Source organism: Colletotrichum higginsianum, chromosome 2, assembly GCF_001672515.1.
Source record: "Colletotrichum higginsianum IMI 349063 chromosome 2, whole genome shotgun sequence".
In the NCBI taxonomy this organism is placed as follows: domain Eukaryota; kingdom Fungi; phylum Ascomycota; class Sordariomycetes; order Glomerellales; family Glomerellaceae; genus Colletotrichum; species Colletotrichum higginsianum.
In genome coordinates, this window is record NC_030955.1 from 3,278,714 (window position 1) to 3,294,781 (window position 16,068).

Sequence of the window (16,068 nt, forward strand, 5' to 3'; positions counted from 1 at the left end):
CTCACGTCTCTTTCATGAACGGTCACCGCCATCATGTCAGACGTTGAGACACCGGAGCAGTCTGCTTCGACTCCAACGCCTCAGCTGACGCCCAAGGCCAAAGGCAGAGGCAGAGGTCGAGGCAGAAAGGCCGTCGCTCCCAAGAAGGAGCCCCCAAAGCCTGCACCTATCACCGGAACAGGTCGACGCGGCCGTTTCAAGCAGTTCGCCGATGACAAAGTCCAGGCAAACTATGAACGCCAACGGGAGCTCAAAGCTTCTTACGCTGCTCTTGCCAATGTCGTGAAGCCCGCGCTTCAGGACTTGGCCTCCCGCGCCGTCAAAAAACTCAACAAGGATGAGACCTACCACATGTTGGTGCCCGAGTACGCGATGATCAAGGAACACGCCGATATGCGCCTTGACAGACGACTGGCCTTTTCAGAGAACAAATTGGCGATTGCTGCCAAGATGACGTTCAAGGCCAAGCACATCCAGCTGGGTGCCGTTCGCGACATTTACAAGGTACGCGACACTCCGACTGACATGTCATACTTTTTTCTCCCGCCCCCCCCCCCCCCCTTTCCCTTCCCGGCCATCCGCTGACTGGCGGTCATCCGCGGCATTAGAACGGACTTGAAGACCTCGAGGATGGTTTTTTGGACGCACAACTCCATCGCCTCGACATTCTCGAATACCTCCACGATCACGGCCTGCCCGTAGACGTAAGTTTCCCTTATTTCCTATCATCATCTTGTGTCTCGCTTATTCACTCTGGCCTCAGCTTGTCGACGGCGGCTGGAACTACAAGCGAATTACCGACAAGGAAGCCGAAGAGTTCGGAATCTATGAAGTCTACGTGGATGGCAAACTTGTCCCCTACCCTCAAATCGTCGAGGGGACCGAAGCCCACGCCCTTAGACAAGCTGCTTGGGCGGAACCTCAGCCCGCCAAGGACAGCCTTGCACCACCCACCTCAGCTGCTACTACTGTGCCGCGGGCGAAGCGCAGAGCAAAGGACCAACCCGAGGGCCAACCCACTTCCAAAAGGTCTGCCGGCGATGTTGCACCTGTCCGTCACATCGCGGGCATCATGTCGGCTCAGCAAGCTCCCATTGAGGATGAGTCAAATGAGAGCACGCCGGTTCCTGAGGGCCCGGTGACCGCTGACCAGCGAGAGCCGGCCTTGCCGGCAAAGGCGTCCGAACCAGATGAGTACGGGTGCCGACAGGTCAACCGCCCTACTGCCAAGAATGGTGCTAGTATCGCCAACCGCCTCATTGTTCCGCCGTCATTCCAATTCGACGATGACGAGATTGGCTACCGCGATTCGACAAACTCTGCTAGGCATGGAGCCACTCTCGCAAAACGGGGCAAGTATCTCGGCAAGCCCAACTCGAACACATGGCACTACGACCCTCTGCTTGCTCGTTGGGACGCTCGGGAGATTGACGAGGACGACTACGACAAGGAGCTTGTGGAGAGGTTCGCTGTTCACCCGCGTTACGGCTACTTCCTTCCTACGAGCAAGAACGAAGCCGAACCTTCAAAGCCGGAAGCAAACCCGATGCACCCGACTGTGTTCCTAACGCCTTCTGGCAAGATCATTCACGCCTCTCGTGTTGTTCCAGCAGCAAAGGTCGAGATTGCCTTGGCCGATAAGCCTCACCAGGACAGAATGGCGACGGTTCTCTCTTCGATCTGTGACAAGGACGACATATCGCTGGACGACATTGAGGGTCCGGAGCTCAAGGCGTTGAAGGACATTCAGGCCGAGTATGCTGAGCAGAGACTTCTTGCGGAGTCGATCAAGGATTCGGAGCCTGGAAGTGTTGAAGACACGCCTGCCACTTCGCCCCTTCCAACCAACGATTCCGCTCTGAACATCGCGGGCATGGAGGAACTGCTCATGGCCGCCGAAGCTGTTGAATCCGAAGCCGAGGCGGTCAAGCCTATCGAGGAAAAGCCAGTGTCCCTACCCACCCCGACCCCCGTTAGACCTGCCACACGCGCGTACGACGCAATTCGAGACATCTTTGGTGCTACTGATTCGCCCGCCCCCGAGCCCCCTGCTCCTGTCGTTGCACCCGAGCCTCTCGACACTACTGCGCTCGCGATCCTCGCCAACGCGTCTACTTCCGTCTATGCCGCTCAGCCTATCGACGTCATCATGGCTGATGCGTCTGCTGGTCAGTCCATTCCAGTCGATGGACCTCCACACAGCCACGTTGAGTCCAGCTACTCTATCCAACCTATGCCGGTCGAGCCTCGTATGCCAGTCGCATCTCCCAACGAAGGTACCAATTGGGTCGAAACCCGTATAGCTTCGCCGGGAGGCGACAGCCGGGTCCATCCATCCATCGAGACTGGTTCGATGAGGGATCCGCACCCAAACCAACTACCCCCCGCTCGCCCTGTTGAAATGTCGCAAATGCGATCTTCTATCGATGCCTCAAATGACACGCGTCGACACTCCATGTACCACGAGCACAATGGTCCATCGGCCTACAACGAGCAGCACTTGCCCCCTCCTCACCCACAACAACACTACCTTTCAGCGGATCCCATGATTGACCCGCGCCTCTACTCTGCACCGATGGAGGCGCAGGCTGGGCACCATGAGTACCATCAACAGACATACAACCCGACCCAACAGACATACCAATTGCCAGGCCTTCCCATGCAAGGGGGCTCGATGGCCCAAGCCCCTTCACAACTTCAGCAACCCGGCTCTACATCCCGGATGCCATTTACGAACCCCCCTCAGGACAGAAGCTCGCCACTCCCCCCGTTACGACCATCACGTGGCCGTAAGAGCGCCCCTGCTGCACCAGAGCAGCCCATGGCTGTCGAGCACCAGCAAGTGCAGCAACAACCTCCGCCACCGTTCATGACCAGCAACAGTGGCTCCTTCTACCCCCCGGGCCCGCCGAGGCCTTATCACAACGGCTACTCCCAGGAGCAGCCTGGCATGCCGCTCATGATGGGGCAGTATCCGCCTTACCCCGGCTCGCAGCCTCCGCCGCCGCCTTCGCAGCAGCAGCAACAACAGCAGCAGTCGTATGGCCACCCGGGCATGTCACCCACTTACTCCTCCATTGCGCCCGTACAAAGCCCGCCCACCCTCCAGTTTGTTCAGCAGCAGCCCAACGAACCATCGAGAAGCCGGGCTGGAAGTGGCTCGTCCACACCGAGCGGCCCGGGAAACAGCAAATACCCCAAGCTGGCCCCCGCTCCCCTGCCTGCTCACAGAGTCGGCTGGCCTCAGGGCCCCGAGCTGAGAACCGTCCAGTATGACTATAAAGAGAACATCAAGGACTACTCGCCTACTGAGCCCCCTCCGCGTCGTGGCCCCGTCCAGATCCGAGGCTGGAACATCAACAATAATAGAATTCAGCGCCAGAAGACGGAGGAGAACGGCGACGAGCGCCGCGGTTCTCGCTAGCAGCAGGACCTGGAGTTTACGAAGCCAGGCCTCAGGCCCAAGATGAAGGGTCTTGAGAAGACCACCAAGAAGGTGATTGCCAAGAATGCAACTTCTCTTAGGTCTAAGTCGAAGGACCGGAAATGCAGGCGGCTCTGAGCGTCATGTCGATCTTTAGTCGAGAACGAGCCAGGAAAAACGAAAGGACATGTACTATTATCTCATCACTTTGGACTTTGGACTTTGGTTTATACCTCTCTGGGCGTTTTATCCCCGTCATACTGAGGTGGAAGAAAGACAGACAGAGCTTGAGCTGACAAGCTCTGTCAGCAGGCTCCTTGAAAGAAATGGAAGCTAGGGCCGAGAGGCCAGGGTCAACAAAGGACCCAAGTAAACTTGGAATGATAATGAACACGAAAATACGGTTTTGTTTTGGACAATATGTGCTGTTGCATTGTGAACTGGATATAAGCGAGAGTGATGGAACTAACAGCTGTGTACTTCGTTGTGTCAGGGCGCATCAAGTTGTAATCTAGTGTGGGACGTAGTATCATCACCTGCGTCGCGTGACAGATATTGGCCCAAGTGGTGACAGATTAGGCGCCATGTGCGCCAGGGGACCAGGGGCTATATCACGTTGAGCTACCCAACGCAAGGAGCACCAACTTCAATTGACTTGAGTACGCTGTACCAGGCTGCCACTTGCCTTAGATTAAAGTTTTGGTGGGTATTTTCGATTTGTTTCAGGGTCTGTGTTCCTTCTATTTCCCAGGAAGCATACGATGCTGTGTGCGGTGGTAATCCAGTGGCGAAGGCAAGGAGAAGTAAGGGCGTCAGCTGCTTGTTCTGTGACCTGATCAAATACATTGCGATCTTACATGGGTATATGACTCTCTGCGGCATTGGCCTCTTCTCTGCCATCGCCTGGAGCCTCGGCAGGATCACCGACACCACGATGTATCAATTTTGGGGCCCCGAACTACAGCGTTTGTGATCCGGGTAGGGTGGTCGAGCATCAAGGAGGATGTACATTCATTACCCTTTAGCGGGTGCGTAATGCCGCTGTCAAAGCCGTCCCGTTAAGAGGACGGAGACGGTTAAGCAGCACTCATATGGTCTGGCTCTTGAGTCCACTCATGCCTACAAGGTTGACAATGCTGTTGGGGTCGATGGAGCAAACCCTCAGTATCTAGGTAGATTAAACGTCCTTGAAGCAGGAGGTCCATGAAGACTTGTTCCACCTCTGTTTGCCCGCCCTAATTTTATGTTCTACGTTGTGTAAATACCCACCCTGCTGACGACAGAGCGGCTGGGCAAGGCGGGGGAGGGGTACGGGCTTTCTGGTCGCCCGCCTGTGTGTAGGTCCCGAGAGCAGTTCCCTTCCTCATTCAACTTCTGAGTCGTTCAAAGTACCTCTACTGAAGACGCCGCAGATGAAGAGGATGGAGTGGACACAGCCGGGTGCTATAGGACATTGATGGAGCTTTATGTGACTCAGCATAGAAAAGTCGGCGGCAAAAGCCAAGTTCCAAACAACGAGCACAAATCGGGCTAATCTTATTTGATTACAGTGTAGCTAATATTACATGCATGCAAGCCTTTTTTTTTCGAACCGGCAAAAAGGGTGTCGAGATGGGGAATACTGTATCTCAACTCCCTGCCCCCCGGCGCGAGCCAAATTGTTGTACAGACTGCAGAAGTAGACCAAATGAGTGCATAGGGCTACTGTGTAAGGATATGGTTGTTGAAGTCCATGGCGCCGTCCATACTCATCATCATGCTGGGGTCGCCGGGAACCATGCCTCCTCCGTTCTGGACGAGGCCGCCGGGGGCGGCGAGTGACAGCAGGCCACGGCCCAGTTCGCCGACGGGGTGCAGCGGGAGAACCGATGCCTCCATGCTGTTACCATCGAAGATGACCATATTCTGGATGGGCTGCTGGGTCTGGCCGAGGACGTTGATGACATCCTGCGCCAGCTGGCCGCCGAGGATGGCGGTGATGGGGGCCATCTCACTGCCGATGTTCTGTAGGAAGCTACGCAGAACCTCGGAGCGAAGAGTCTCGGACGGAAGGCCCAGCTGGGCGTGCTTGGCCGTGGCGAGCTTCGTGAACAGCCCGAGGTCCTCCTTGGTGTGGCTAGGGAGCCGGCCGCTGTTGAGGACTTGGAAATCCCATAGTGCCCGTAGGCAGGAGATGACGGGGCTGACCGCCTTCTTTCTCCTCGCGCTCTTTGCGTACTCCTCGGGCAGGGTAGCACCGTCACTGGCGAGATACCATGTCGAGTAGAGCTCACGCTTCGTCACCACCTCGATCGTCTTGCCGCCCTCCTTTTTTGTGTTGACGGCGACGACGCTCCGGGTTCTCGTCTCGGGCGCCAGCTTTGTCGCGACATTGCCGAGGTCTCTCTCGATGACGTAGTCGTGCTCGATCAGGTCGGAAAAAATGAAGCCGTACATGCCATGCGTGCCGGCGGCGTAAAACGATCTCTGGTGCAGGCGGGTGGCGGTGTTGATGATGTTGAGGGAGTCGGGGTCCAGGTCGGTGGCGATGACGATGTCGAAGGCAGAGAAGTAGCTCGTGCCCTTGGACTTGATTCCCTCGGCATCGACGTGCACCTGCACACGGGGGTTGAGTTTCTGAATGGCGGCGGCTGCGGCTTGTGCGCGGTTTTGACCGACGTGGTTCTCCTCTTCAGAGAGGAAGAACTGCGAGCCCAGGTCCGATTCCGAGACGGCAGCGCCGTCGAGGATGGTCAGGGATCCGATACCGGCGAGGACGAGGTTCTTGGCAATTTCGTTCGCGAGTGCCTTCATGGTGATGAGGAGGATGTTTGCGTTGCGGATCTTCTCCTGGGCCTTCATGCCCCAAAGGCGGATCTGACGGTCATAGAGCGCAATCTCATCTAAGAAGGGTCAGCTACATCTCACATACCCGTCTTTGCGAAGTGATGCATACCTGCGCTTATGGCCGGAGCAGCGGCAACAGGAAGACCTTGAAGAACGCCGCTTTGGTCATACACTTGTGCACCTTGTTGTTGTAAAAGCTCCGGCATGAACATCTGGGCCGCCTGGAACATTCCCGGAAGCATGTTGGGGGGCAGATCTCCAGTGGGCATGCCTCCGGGGATGACCTCCTGTAGGGCTTCAGGAAGCACCTGGTTCATGGGCGCGGCTTGCATGCTGGGTCCGAAGCCGTTGGAGGTATCGGGTAGAGGATGGTGAGGGACGACGGTTTCCGGCGCTGTGGCAGGGGTGTTGTCGCTGGGTGCGGCAGTCTCCTGCGCCGGATTCTCCTGATGTTGTGTTTGCTCCTCCATCGTTGGTGAATAAGACGGGGGCTGTGCCGAGAGCCCAGGGAACTGTGATACAGGTGGGAAAAGATGACTCTGACTTGGTTTGTGAGTAGATGTGGCCAATGCAGGCCAGTGAGGCAATGCGCGCCAGGTTGTAGCCTCGCGAGACGTGTGAGCCCAAAGGTATAGCAGGTGAGTGAATGAAAGGTGAGAGACCGCGTCGAGTGAGACTGGGTTGTTTGTGCCGTAAGAAGTAAGAATCGTAAGGGTATCGTAGTGTTTGGCTTGTTGAACGATGGAAGTCACAAGCCCGTAGATGAAGTCGTCAGTACAAGAAGCTCGCCTGCGCTAGGGAATTGATGTCGGTATATGGTTATGGCTTGACCTGACCTCCCCAAAACAAGGCTGAAGGTTTGATGGGGGTTCACTTGAGGTCAAGGCTACATAGGTAAGCTTGGCTGAGATACACTAGCTTCCATTTGCCAAACAGAAATTGTTAACGTGCCAGACAGGCACCTTCCCGCGTTTCCCAACGCAAGCATTGCAAGAGCACGGACGACGCGCTAGAGCCGCGCTAAAGTGATACTGCGTACGGGGCGTGGCTGCTCACACAACGCTCAGGTATCTTTTAACAATTCCTGGCAAAAACACCTTGCCCCCTTCCATCGCTAACTCTTTACAGGCACGAAACCCCGCGTTGGACAGGACCAGGGGCTCTGTTTAGCGGGCGCATCAGGGCGATCCCAGCGCTGCTTGCCACTGCTAACTTCTCCGACTACTGCTACTTCCACTGCAACTGGCCGCGTGCCCATTCGCTCGCCTCTTGCTCTTGTTCGTCATCTGTAGAACTGAAGGCTGGAACCCGAACAGCACTCCAAACCCGACTTCCAACCAACCAACTTCCGTCATCCACCGGCCTGCTGACGACACACCTTCGACCCGCGACGACGGTCGTTCGTTCGTGCCAGTATCGCATGGCTCTTTGACCTGCCGTTGGTGGTCACTCTCGCCTCTGCGCCCTCTCGACAAAGCCAGAGCTTCAAATTCGTTTGTGACACCCGACAACTGATGACCGATCACATCCTGGTCACCCACAGGCCGCCCACCAGCCGCGACATCGTTGTGAGTGTGCCCTTGACGCCATCCGTTAGCAGTTGAGTCCTCTCTTCTGCAGACCTTGGCGCTACTCACTGCCAAACGAATACCTTGCCACGTTGTTGCGGTATTTCTTCCGATATTCTGACCGGTCTACCAGCTCTTAAGCCCCATTGATCGGCACCCGGCATCTCGCTCCCTGGCCTACACATTGCATTGTTTGCATGCCCACACAACCCCTCCGAACTGACCGTCCCCCGAATCCACAAACCCCCCAAAAACCGCGGCCAATCCTCCCGCCGCTTCTCTCCCGCTGGCGTTTACGGGCAGCATACTGGGAGAGTCGAACTCAAAAAGCTGCTATCCCCCAGCTCGCGCCCGTCTCGCAGGGTTTCTCACCGCCGACGAAGCATGTCGTCACAGCGGCCAGGCCCGAGCCGGAATTCCCAAAGGCGCGAAAACGACGACGACTACCCGCCCTTACCACCGCATCGCAGACTCTCCTTGCCGCCACCTCTTCCCTCGGATCATGCGACACACCCTCCACAATCACGCCGACATCCCTGGGAACCCGAGGCCCACACGTCCCAAGACCAGACCGAATCATATCTCCACCTCAGGCGGCATATGGCAGATATAAACTTCCAGGCCGAATACGACGAGCTAGTGGGAAACAGCTTGAGTGGCTTCACGGCTTTCATGTCCGCTGCGCATGATGATTTTGGTTTCTCTCGAGATAGCATCCAGAACCGGAGTCAGGAATCCAATATACTCGACACACTACAGAACGATCAGCGAGACGGCGGTAGTCGACGACAACCCCTCCAATTGCCACCCGTCTTCGGTTACACGACCGTTCGATCACTAAGTGGCCGTCAGCGACCCGACGGCACGGAAGACGACGTAGAGGCTGTCCGAGCCCTGTGGAATCGCAGAGCTCAATACAGCTCGTCGCCATTTTCGCCACCCAGGATGCCTCCCAACTTATCGCCGCCCAACCTATCCCCACTCCCTCCCTCAGAAGAGCCCCCTGAGGAGAACCGGAGAGTGAAGAGGAGGAAGCTGGACTCGGAGCGTGCTTCCCAGAGCTTCAGAGGATTTCGGTATGGGCGATACGGGCAAGTTGAGCCCGGCCAGCTCAAGATGGAAATTCTAAGTTGTGACGGAGGACTATACGAAAACGCCTCCCTGCATGCCTATGGAAACATTCTGAAGGACGACAAGACTGTGTATTGCACACAATCAAACCGTTGCAACATCATTTTGCAGCATCAGGGCGCAACGGTGTTTACATTGAAGGAGCTCGTGATCAAAGCGCCTTCATCAAACTACTCGTCGCCGTAAGCAAAACCGGTGCCAACCTTGTGGGAACCTCATCTGACAACTTTTGGCAGTGTACGGGAGGGAATGGTGTTTGTTTCCATGAACCAAGACGAGACGCTTAAACGCACAGCGCAGTATGAGATACAATACGCCCCATCGAGGTCGGGTCGTCCATCAGCGACAAGAGCGCTGGCCCCCATCATCTCGATACGGCACCACGAGGATGGTACAACCGTCACCAGAACACACACGCGGCAAAGGCGGCTATACAGCTTAGGTCATGACGACGAAGAGAACGTGCAAAGGACGGCGCAAATTCCCACGGAGTTTTCCTCGCACCTACCGCCGTTCGACATCACAACCGAGTGCAGTTATGAGGAGACCGATGACGAGGACACCCCGAGGAACCCCGTCAATCGGCGAGCACCCAATAGGATTGGGTCCCTGCCGTTTGAGAGCGACAGCAGCGATGATGGCAACCCGTTTGCCTCAGACGAGTATCGCTTCGAAGACTACTCCTTCGCGAACAGGCGTCGGGATGCTGCCGACATGTCGGCGGAGGTTGCCGAGGCGAACCAGACGTCAACGCAGGAGGCTGTGCGAGCTGTTGGCGGCGAGCTGATGGCCCCTCATGCCAAGTTCTTCATCGAAAAGGACAAGAGCAAGTGTACCATACGGTTTGATCCCCCTGTTTCTGGGCGGTTTCTACTCCTGAAGATGTGGAGTAGCAGCCGGGCATCCGGCAGCAACATTGACATTCAAGCGGTACTCACCAAAGGATTTGCGGGACCGAGGTATTTTCCCGCGGTGGAGTTACGATGAGACCATTTAGGGTGTAGTTGGCCACGAGGTACTGCTACGAATTCCATAATGACGGCGGGATGGCTGTATTCGAGTGACGATAATTACGGAGTTCTTGGTGTTGAGCCACGGATGGCTGGGTTAAGCGGGTGTGACAAGGACGTCGCTCATCATATACCACGTGCAACCATGCCAGTATTAACAATCGATTGGAGTTTTTGGTTTCCTATTGAAGTCCCGGTTCTGTTGAAGCCGTGTGATATGAGATGAACTCAATCTGGCCGCTCTGCAAAATTGATTGGTAGGCGGCCACTGATCTCATAGTAGCAGACCATGACATTTCCATATTGCAACTAATTCGGTCTGGCTACTCGGTTGAAATCACCCTGTCTGTGACTTTCCATCGGAATTGCCGTTGATGTTGTCGAGCCGGATTCATTCATTCAAAAACCCCCACCAATGGGCCGGCGCCAACGGTGTGGCTGGATCGCGTCCCGCAAAACTTAGAAACAACCACACACCTCAGTATTCTTTACCGCAGCGATCCAATCGTCAATACATATCACTTTGACACGCGACCATTGGATTCGCTTCTTGTTCTTTTTCTTCATATTCTTCTTCTGATTAGAGCGACGGACGTCTCAAAGAGTGACTTCCAAACCAGGTTTTAGACAAGAATAGGAAGAAAATCGACCATGAGCCATGAACTCACGCTCATCGTCGCGGCGACGCGCAACATGGGCATCGGCGCTAAGGGTGGTCTCCCCTGGACGGGCCTAAGGAAAGAAATGGCCTACTTTGCTCGCGTAACGAAGAGGCTTCCACCACAGGTACATGGGCTTCTCTTCCCCTCTTCTCACCACGTCGCAATGCAGGCTGGCGTGATATACTTGCTTCCGCCGACGCTAACTCGGCCGACACAAACGGGGAAAAGGCCCCTTCGGACGCCCGAAACGCCGTGATCATGGGCCGCAAGACCTGGGAGAGCATCCCGCCCAAGTTCCGGCCCCTCAAGGGCCGTCTCAATATTGTTATCAGCCGCGCTCACCCGGTCTTGGACCTCTCCTCCTCCTCTTCCGCGGCAGCTACGCCGGACCTCGACAGCGAGCCTGTCAAGGTCGGGTCACTGGAGCAGGCGCTCACGTACCTGCGCGGCGACGGCGTCGCCGGCCGACTGGGCAAGGTGTTCGTCATCGGCGGCGCGCAAATCTACGGCGCCGCTCTCCAGCTGCCCGAGGTGAAGAGGGTTCTGTTGACCAAGGTGCTTGGGGAGTTTGAGTGCGACGCGTTCTTCCCGCTGAGGCTGAGGGACGAAGGGGAGAATGGGGAGGAGGACTCGGCGGCACAGGGGTGGAAGAAGGTCGAGAAGACCGGGCTGGATGCATGGGTCGGGGAGGAGGTCGAGGGCGGGGAGATCGAGGAGAACGGGACGAGGTACGAGTTCCAGATGTGGGAAAAGGTTTGAACTTGACGACCACGCGATTGCCGTGTTAGTAATGGAAACAAAAGGTTGTCTTTATTTTTTATACAAAAGTTGGGTTGCTGGGCTGTTTTGTTGCCATGCGCCGTCCCGTGCCCTTCTCTCTCTCTCTCTCTCGCATGCATTGATGATTGTACAAGATTACAAAGCCTCTGCACATTCCCAGGCTACAATCGGCGACTTGATGGCCTGCCGGTGCTATACACCTCTCCATCGCTTTACCACAATGATACGGCTGACAGCCCAGCATCGTTGCTTGGGCTGTCTCTCTCCTAGCCGCACCCGGCGTTCTACAGAAACTCCCACCTACATATTACACTTTTATCTCCTCTGCTTAAGCCGCGCCGGCGTTGGCCATGTCCTCTTTGACCTGCGGCGCAACAACGTCGACAAGCTTGAGCATATCCCTCACGTCCCTCTTGAAGACTTTGGCCGGCGAGACGAGCAGGTCCTCGACGGGCGCGGCCTCAAGGTCTTGCAGAGTGGCGCGCATCCAGCCGACGACGGCAGCGACCTGGCGCATGTCGACGTCCTCGCGGGACTTGAACAGGTTGCGCCACACGGCGGCGGCGAGCACGCGGTCGTCTTTGACGACACCCTCGTCGTAGGCGGCAATGAGGCCGCGCCACTGGACAAAGATCTCCTTGAGATACCGCTGGCGCAGTGCCGAAGAAGTCATGCCGTGGTTCAGGTGCATCATGCGCTCGCAGTCGAAGAAGAACTGGTCGATGAACTGGTGCTGAAGGTTGCGCGAGGCCTCACGATCCAGGCACCGCATGCGGGCGACCACGAGGTACATGTGCAGCATCGTGGCCTGGGACCAGGAGCTGAAAGAGGGTTGGAGATCGAAGTCTGTGGGTCGGCAGAACAGTCAGTGAAGGGAAAAGGAGGGGGGGGTTCATTCCAAATCCAATTTCCCCATCGATGAGTATTGGGCAGATGGATGTTGGCAGAGGGATCACGCACACTGCAGCCACGGCCCTATTGGGGCCCCAACCTCCTCGCCCTCAGTCGTCATACGGACCATGTCCTTGGCACGCTCCTGCTCCGAGATTTGGTAAAGAGCCTGCGACGAGCAGGCCTTGTAGAGGGCCTCGAGACGGGAGGTTGTCATGGACGCAGCCATGGTCTTTGGTGCGGCGGCCATCATGGTCGATGCGATGGCCTGCTTGAAGCCGGACGGCGGCGCCTGGTTCCGCCTTGTCGTTGTCTGGCTGAAGTATCTTCTGGAGGGAGGGGTTATGACTGTTGTCCTCGTTATCGTCGTCGTCGTCGTCGTAGGCGTTGCCATTGCAGCCGGAGCCGTCCGGCGCGCCGTCACGGCGAAGGGGTTCTGGGGTAAGGCGAGGTCGGCGGTCGCTCGCAGGCTCCGAGCCAGGAGTCTCGCCTGGTAGCGGCAGCTTTGGCAGGCCATCTTTTCGGTATTGGTGGTGATAAAGCCTAGGTTGGCCTGCTCAGGGGTAGTGGGGAGGGGAAGGTCCTCGTTCGGGGAAATGCTGTAGAAAGTCGGGTCTAGTTTAGAGGTGAGCGCCCAGGTCGCAAGAGCTCGAAAGTCTGGACGTCATCCAAAAAAAAAAAAAGGTTCATCATTGGATCGAATTGGAAATTTCGGCCTAGCAAAAGATGCCGGACCGGCGGAACTTCGGCCCACCCGCGTCGCGTCTGGTTATACAGTGTTTCGAACCGATTTACACGGCCCTTGGATCCTAGTAGTCTACCTACCGATTTGAATGTCATGAAAGATATCGTCTTGAATCTTTTGAGTAGAGAACAGTGTGCTGTGTTTTCCCATGGCCCTTTTTGCATTCCGTACTACTTTTCAAGAGTCGCTTGAGGTTCAAACCTTCCCCTCGAGACCCTGAGATCAGTCTCGTTACTTTCCTACGGCATGCTTTCAATTCAGAGGGGGCGCCGAGCGACTGCCGATTCAAATGACGTCCATGATACGCGCTGGACGGGTACAGGTATGCTCGTCTGTAACCCTGTTGTTTACGACTCTGAGATCTAATCCAATCCTACACCCAATTTCACAATTTCATGCTACCGAAATGGTTTCTTTCCAGCTATGTGAAAGTCTGAGCTAAGTTGCAACAGCCCGGGGGCGTACCCATCATCCCAAGGTTCTTGTAGCTGGCCCCACCGTCATTGTTTTCCGAGCCCTAGCAAAGCTTGGAGAAAACCAGTGAGGCATTCGTCCCACCAAAACCAAAGCTGTTGGAGATGGCAACGTTAACCTGTTTCGCCTGTGCTTGGAGGGGCACCAAATTCATGGAACCCCCGACGTTAGGGTTCTCGAGATTGAGCGTGGGCGGCACAATGTTCTTGGGCAGGGTTAGCGGAACGTGCCTTTGATCGAGGATTTCTGGGGAAAACAAGGTTTCGGTTTCAGAACCCAATACCCGCGACTCACCTCTGCAACCGATAAGACGGCAAACAGGGCCTCGATGGCGCCAGCTGCCCCTAGCAAATGCCCGACGGCACCTTTGGTGCTGCTCACCGTGACCTGCGATTCGTCCGCGTAGCCCTCGTCGCCCGTCATGATGCGTCGTATCGCCGAGGCTTCCGCCGCATCGCCCACTTGCGTTCCCGTGGCGTGCGCGTTGATGTAGCTTACCTCGGCCGGCCGGACGCCGGCATTCTTCAGCGCAAGCTTCATGGCGCGGAAGGCTCCGTGACCATCCTCCCGAGGGGCCGTCATGTGATGCGCATCGCCGCTGCAGCCGTATCCCCTCACCTCTGCGTAGATATTGGCGCCCCGGGCCTTGGCGTGTTCGAGCTCCTCCAAGACCATCACTGCCGACCCCTCCGAGACGACGAAACCGTTGCGGTCGCGGTCGAAGGGACGACAGCTGGCGTGGGGGTCGTTGTTATAGGCCGTGGAGAGGGACCTTGCTCTTCCGAAACCGGCAAAGGTCAGGGGATGGATGCAAGATTCCGTACCACCAGCGACCATGACATCTGCATCCCCAAAAGCAATGAATCGCATGGCATCTCCGATGGAATGAGCACCAGTGGTACATGCGGTTGTGACGGCATGGTTCGGGCCTTGTAGCCCATACTTCATCGAGACATGACCAGCGGCCAAGTTGATGAGGATCTTGGGGACGAACAGCGGCGAAACCTTCTTGTAGCCCTACCCGAACAGACTTTAGCTTGGCTTCGCCCCTCGATCACGGCGGCGAAATCTCACTTGTTGATTGAACGCCAAGCTTGCCTCGTAAATCTCCTCGAGATTCCCGATACCGCTGCCAAGACAGACGCCCGTCGTTTCCAGATCGTCTTGGCTCTGCGGCTGCCAGCCGGCATCTTTCATCGCCATCTCAGCACAAGCCACGGCATACTGGGCAAACTTGGACATGCGACGCTGTTCCGTGGCATCCAGCCAGTCGCCGGGCCGCCACTGTTCCGGACCTGGGCCATGGCTGGGGACTACGCCAGCAACGGTGCTCGTCAGATCTTTCCAGCGGGTTCGCGGTTCCAAATTGGCCACGCTGGTGATGGCAGACTCTCCGGCTAACAGACGATTCCATGTGTTGCGCACGCCGACGCCGAAGGGTGAGATGGCACCGAGCCCTGTCACGACAACTCGTCGCATGATTCGGCCATGTCCAGGATAGGGTATGTCGTGTTTTATTCAAAGACGCACCGACGTATGAACGGTGGGAGAGCAAAACAAGACGGTGGGAAGGCAGGATGGAATAACTGGGGCGCGCTGGAAAGGGGAAGTCGCTGCTCCAATAGTAGGTTTAAGTGGAAGGTGATCGTGATGAGGCAAGAGAAAACGTTCAGTAGAACGTGTAATAGTAGTGTAGGTACCTAGACTAGGTAGAGGCATGGGGAGACTTGAAGTCGGAACAATGTTGGAGACATGTGGAAAATCGCGGTCAGATCTGCGCCGCACAGATGCAGTTTTAGCGCGACGTCGACTCTGGTAACAGCCTGGATACGTACCGACGATACCTAATCAGCGGCGTGTCAGCGAGTATCGCTGCAGGGGCTGAGGGTGCCTATGGCTATGGACAACCACTGTGCTGTCAGGACTGTCATAACGGGAAATTGGGGGCTCTGAGGTGCTTAGACCACAGTGTCGGGATCTCAGCTACCGTCAATTGATATCCCAAAGGGACCACCGGGACCTGGCCTTAGGCCAACTGCAGCCCGGGAAGCGGGGGACACTAACGCCGCCTCGCCTCAATGGGGGAGGGGCCTGGGGGGTTCGGGTTTAGCCACTCAGGAGTCAGACACTGGCTGAAATCGGGGAACTGACCTCTGCGCCGCAAACGCAACGCAACGACACACGTTGCGACTTGGCGCCCTTTCCCTCGCTTTATCTCGTCAACCCTTTCTCTCTTTCTCTCCCCGCGAGCCGAGTCACCGACGAACCTTACACGTACTGGTACTGTAGCCCCCTTGCGTATCTTAGAAGCTTCTCTTGACGTCCGGCTCGGATATACCCCCCCTGAGCGGACTTCCTCTCACGTTCCATCGGATCGTCTTTCTCTGGTCGCTACCACGATTCAACCCTTCGAGAAGACGGGAAACACCCTGGTGGACGACATCTCATCTCACCAACCGGTCCATCGAACCACGTTTCGGACGTCGACATCTTCCCAGCATTCCAAATCCTTGTCATCGCCGTACTAAGCAGCCAAGAGAAACAAACGAGGCTTCAG

At 56.4% G+C, this 16,068-nt stretch overlaps 6 protein-coding genes across 6 annotated transcripts; 3 read left to right on the forward strand and 3 right to left on the reverse strand.

The window, feature by feature from the left end:
- Nucleotides 1–33: 33 nt before the first annotated feature.
- On the forward strand, nucleotides 34–3,424 carry CH63R_02705 (uncharacterized protein; the record flags this gene model as incomplete). Its single annotated transcript, XM_018297680.1, has 3 exons — nucleotides 34–504; nucleotides 609–704; nucleotides 764–3,424. The coding sequence occupies 3 exons, from the start codon at nucleotides 34–36 to the stop codon at nucleotides 3,422–3,424; spliced, it is 3,228 nt and encodes a 1,075-aa protein (XP_018162496.1).
- A 1,701-nt stretch (nucleotides 3,425–5,125) lies between these two features.
- CH63R_02706 (ThiF family protein) lies at nucleotides 5,126–6,720 on the reverse strand (the record flags this gene model as incomplete). Its single annotated transcript, XM_018297681.1, has 2 exons — nucleotides 5,126–6,306; nucleotides 6,360–6,720. The coding sequence occupies 2 exons, from the start codon at nucleotides 6,718–6,720 to the stop codon at nucleotides 5,126–5,128; spliced, it is 1,542 nt and encodes a 513-aa protein (XP_018162497.1).
- Nucleotides 6,721–8,202: 1,482 nt separating this feature from the next.
- Nucleotides 8,203–9,936, forward strand: CH63R_02707 (uncharacterized protein; the record flags this gene model as incomplete). The annotated part of the gene is made up of 2 exons (XM_018297682.1): nucleotides 8,203–9,131; nucleotides 9,186–9,936. The coding sequence occupies 2 exons, from the start codon at nucleotides 8,203–8,205 to the stop codon at nucleotides 9,934–9,936; spliced, it is 1,680 nt and encodes a 559-aa protein (XP_018162498.1).
- A 674-nt stretch (nucleotides 9,937–10,610) lies between these two features.
- On the forward strand, nucleotides 10,611–11,380 carry CH63R_02708 (Dihydrofolate reductase; the record flags this gene model as incomplete). Its single annotated transcript, XM_018297683.1, has 2 exons — nucleotides 10,611–10,745; nucleotides 10,850–11,380. The coding sequence occupies 2 exons, from the start codon at nucleotides 10,611–10,613 to the stop codon at nucleotides 11,378–11,380; spliced, it is 666 nt and encodes a 221-aa protein (XP_018162499.1).
- Nucleotides 11,381–11,729: 349 nt separating this feature from the next.
- CH63R_02709 (Ubiquinol-cytochrome C chaperone) lies at nucleotides 11,730–13,187 on the reverse strand (the record flags this gene model as incomplete). Its single annotated transcript, XM_018297684.1, has 3 exons — nucleotides 11,730–12,247; nucleotides 12,362–12,907; nucleotides 13,118–13,187. The coding sequence occupies 3 exons, from the start codon at nucleotides 13,185–13,187 to the stop codon at nucleotides 11,730–11,732; spliced, it is 1,134 nt and encodes a 377-aa protein (XP_018162500.1).
- A 367-nt stretch (nucleotides 13,188–13,554) lies between these two features.
- Nucleotides 13,555–14,990, reverse strand: CH63R_02710 (3-oxoacyl-[acyl-carrier-protein] synthase; the record flags this gene model as incomplete). Its single annotated transcript, XM_018297685.1, has 3 exons — nucleotides 13,555–13,716; nucleotides 13,806–14,528; nucleotides 14,586–14,990. 3 exons carry the CDS (start codon nucleotides 14,988–14,990, stop codon nucleotides 13,555–13,557), a joined length of 1,290 nt encoding a protein of 429 aa, XP_018162501.1.
- Nucleotides 14,991–16,068: the final 1,078 nt, after the last annotated feature.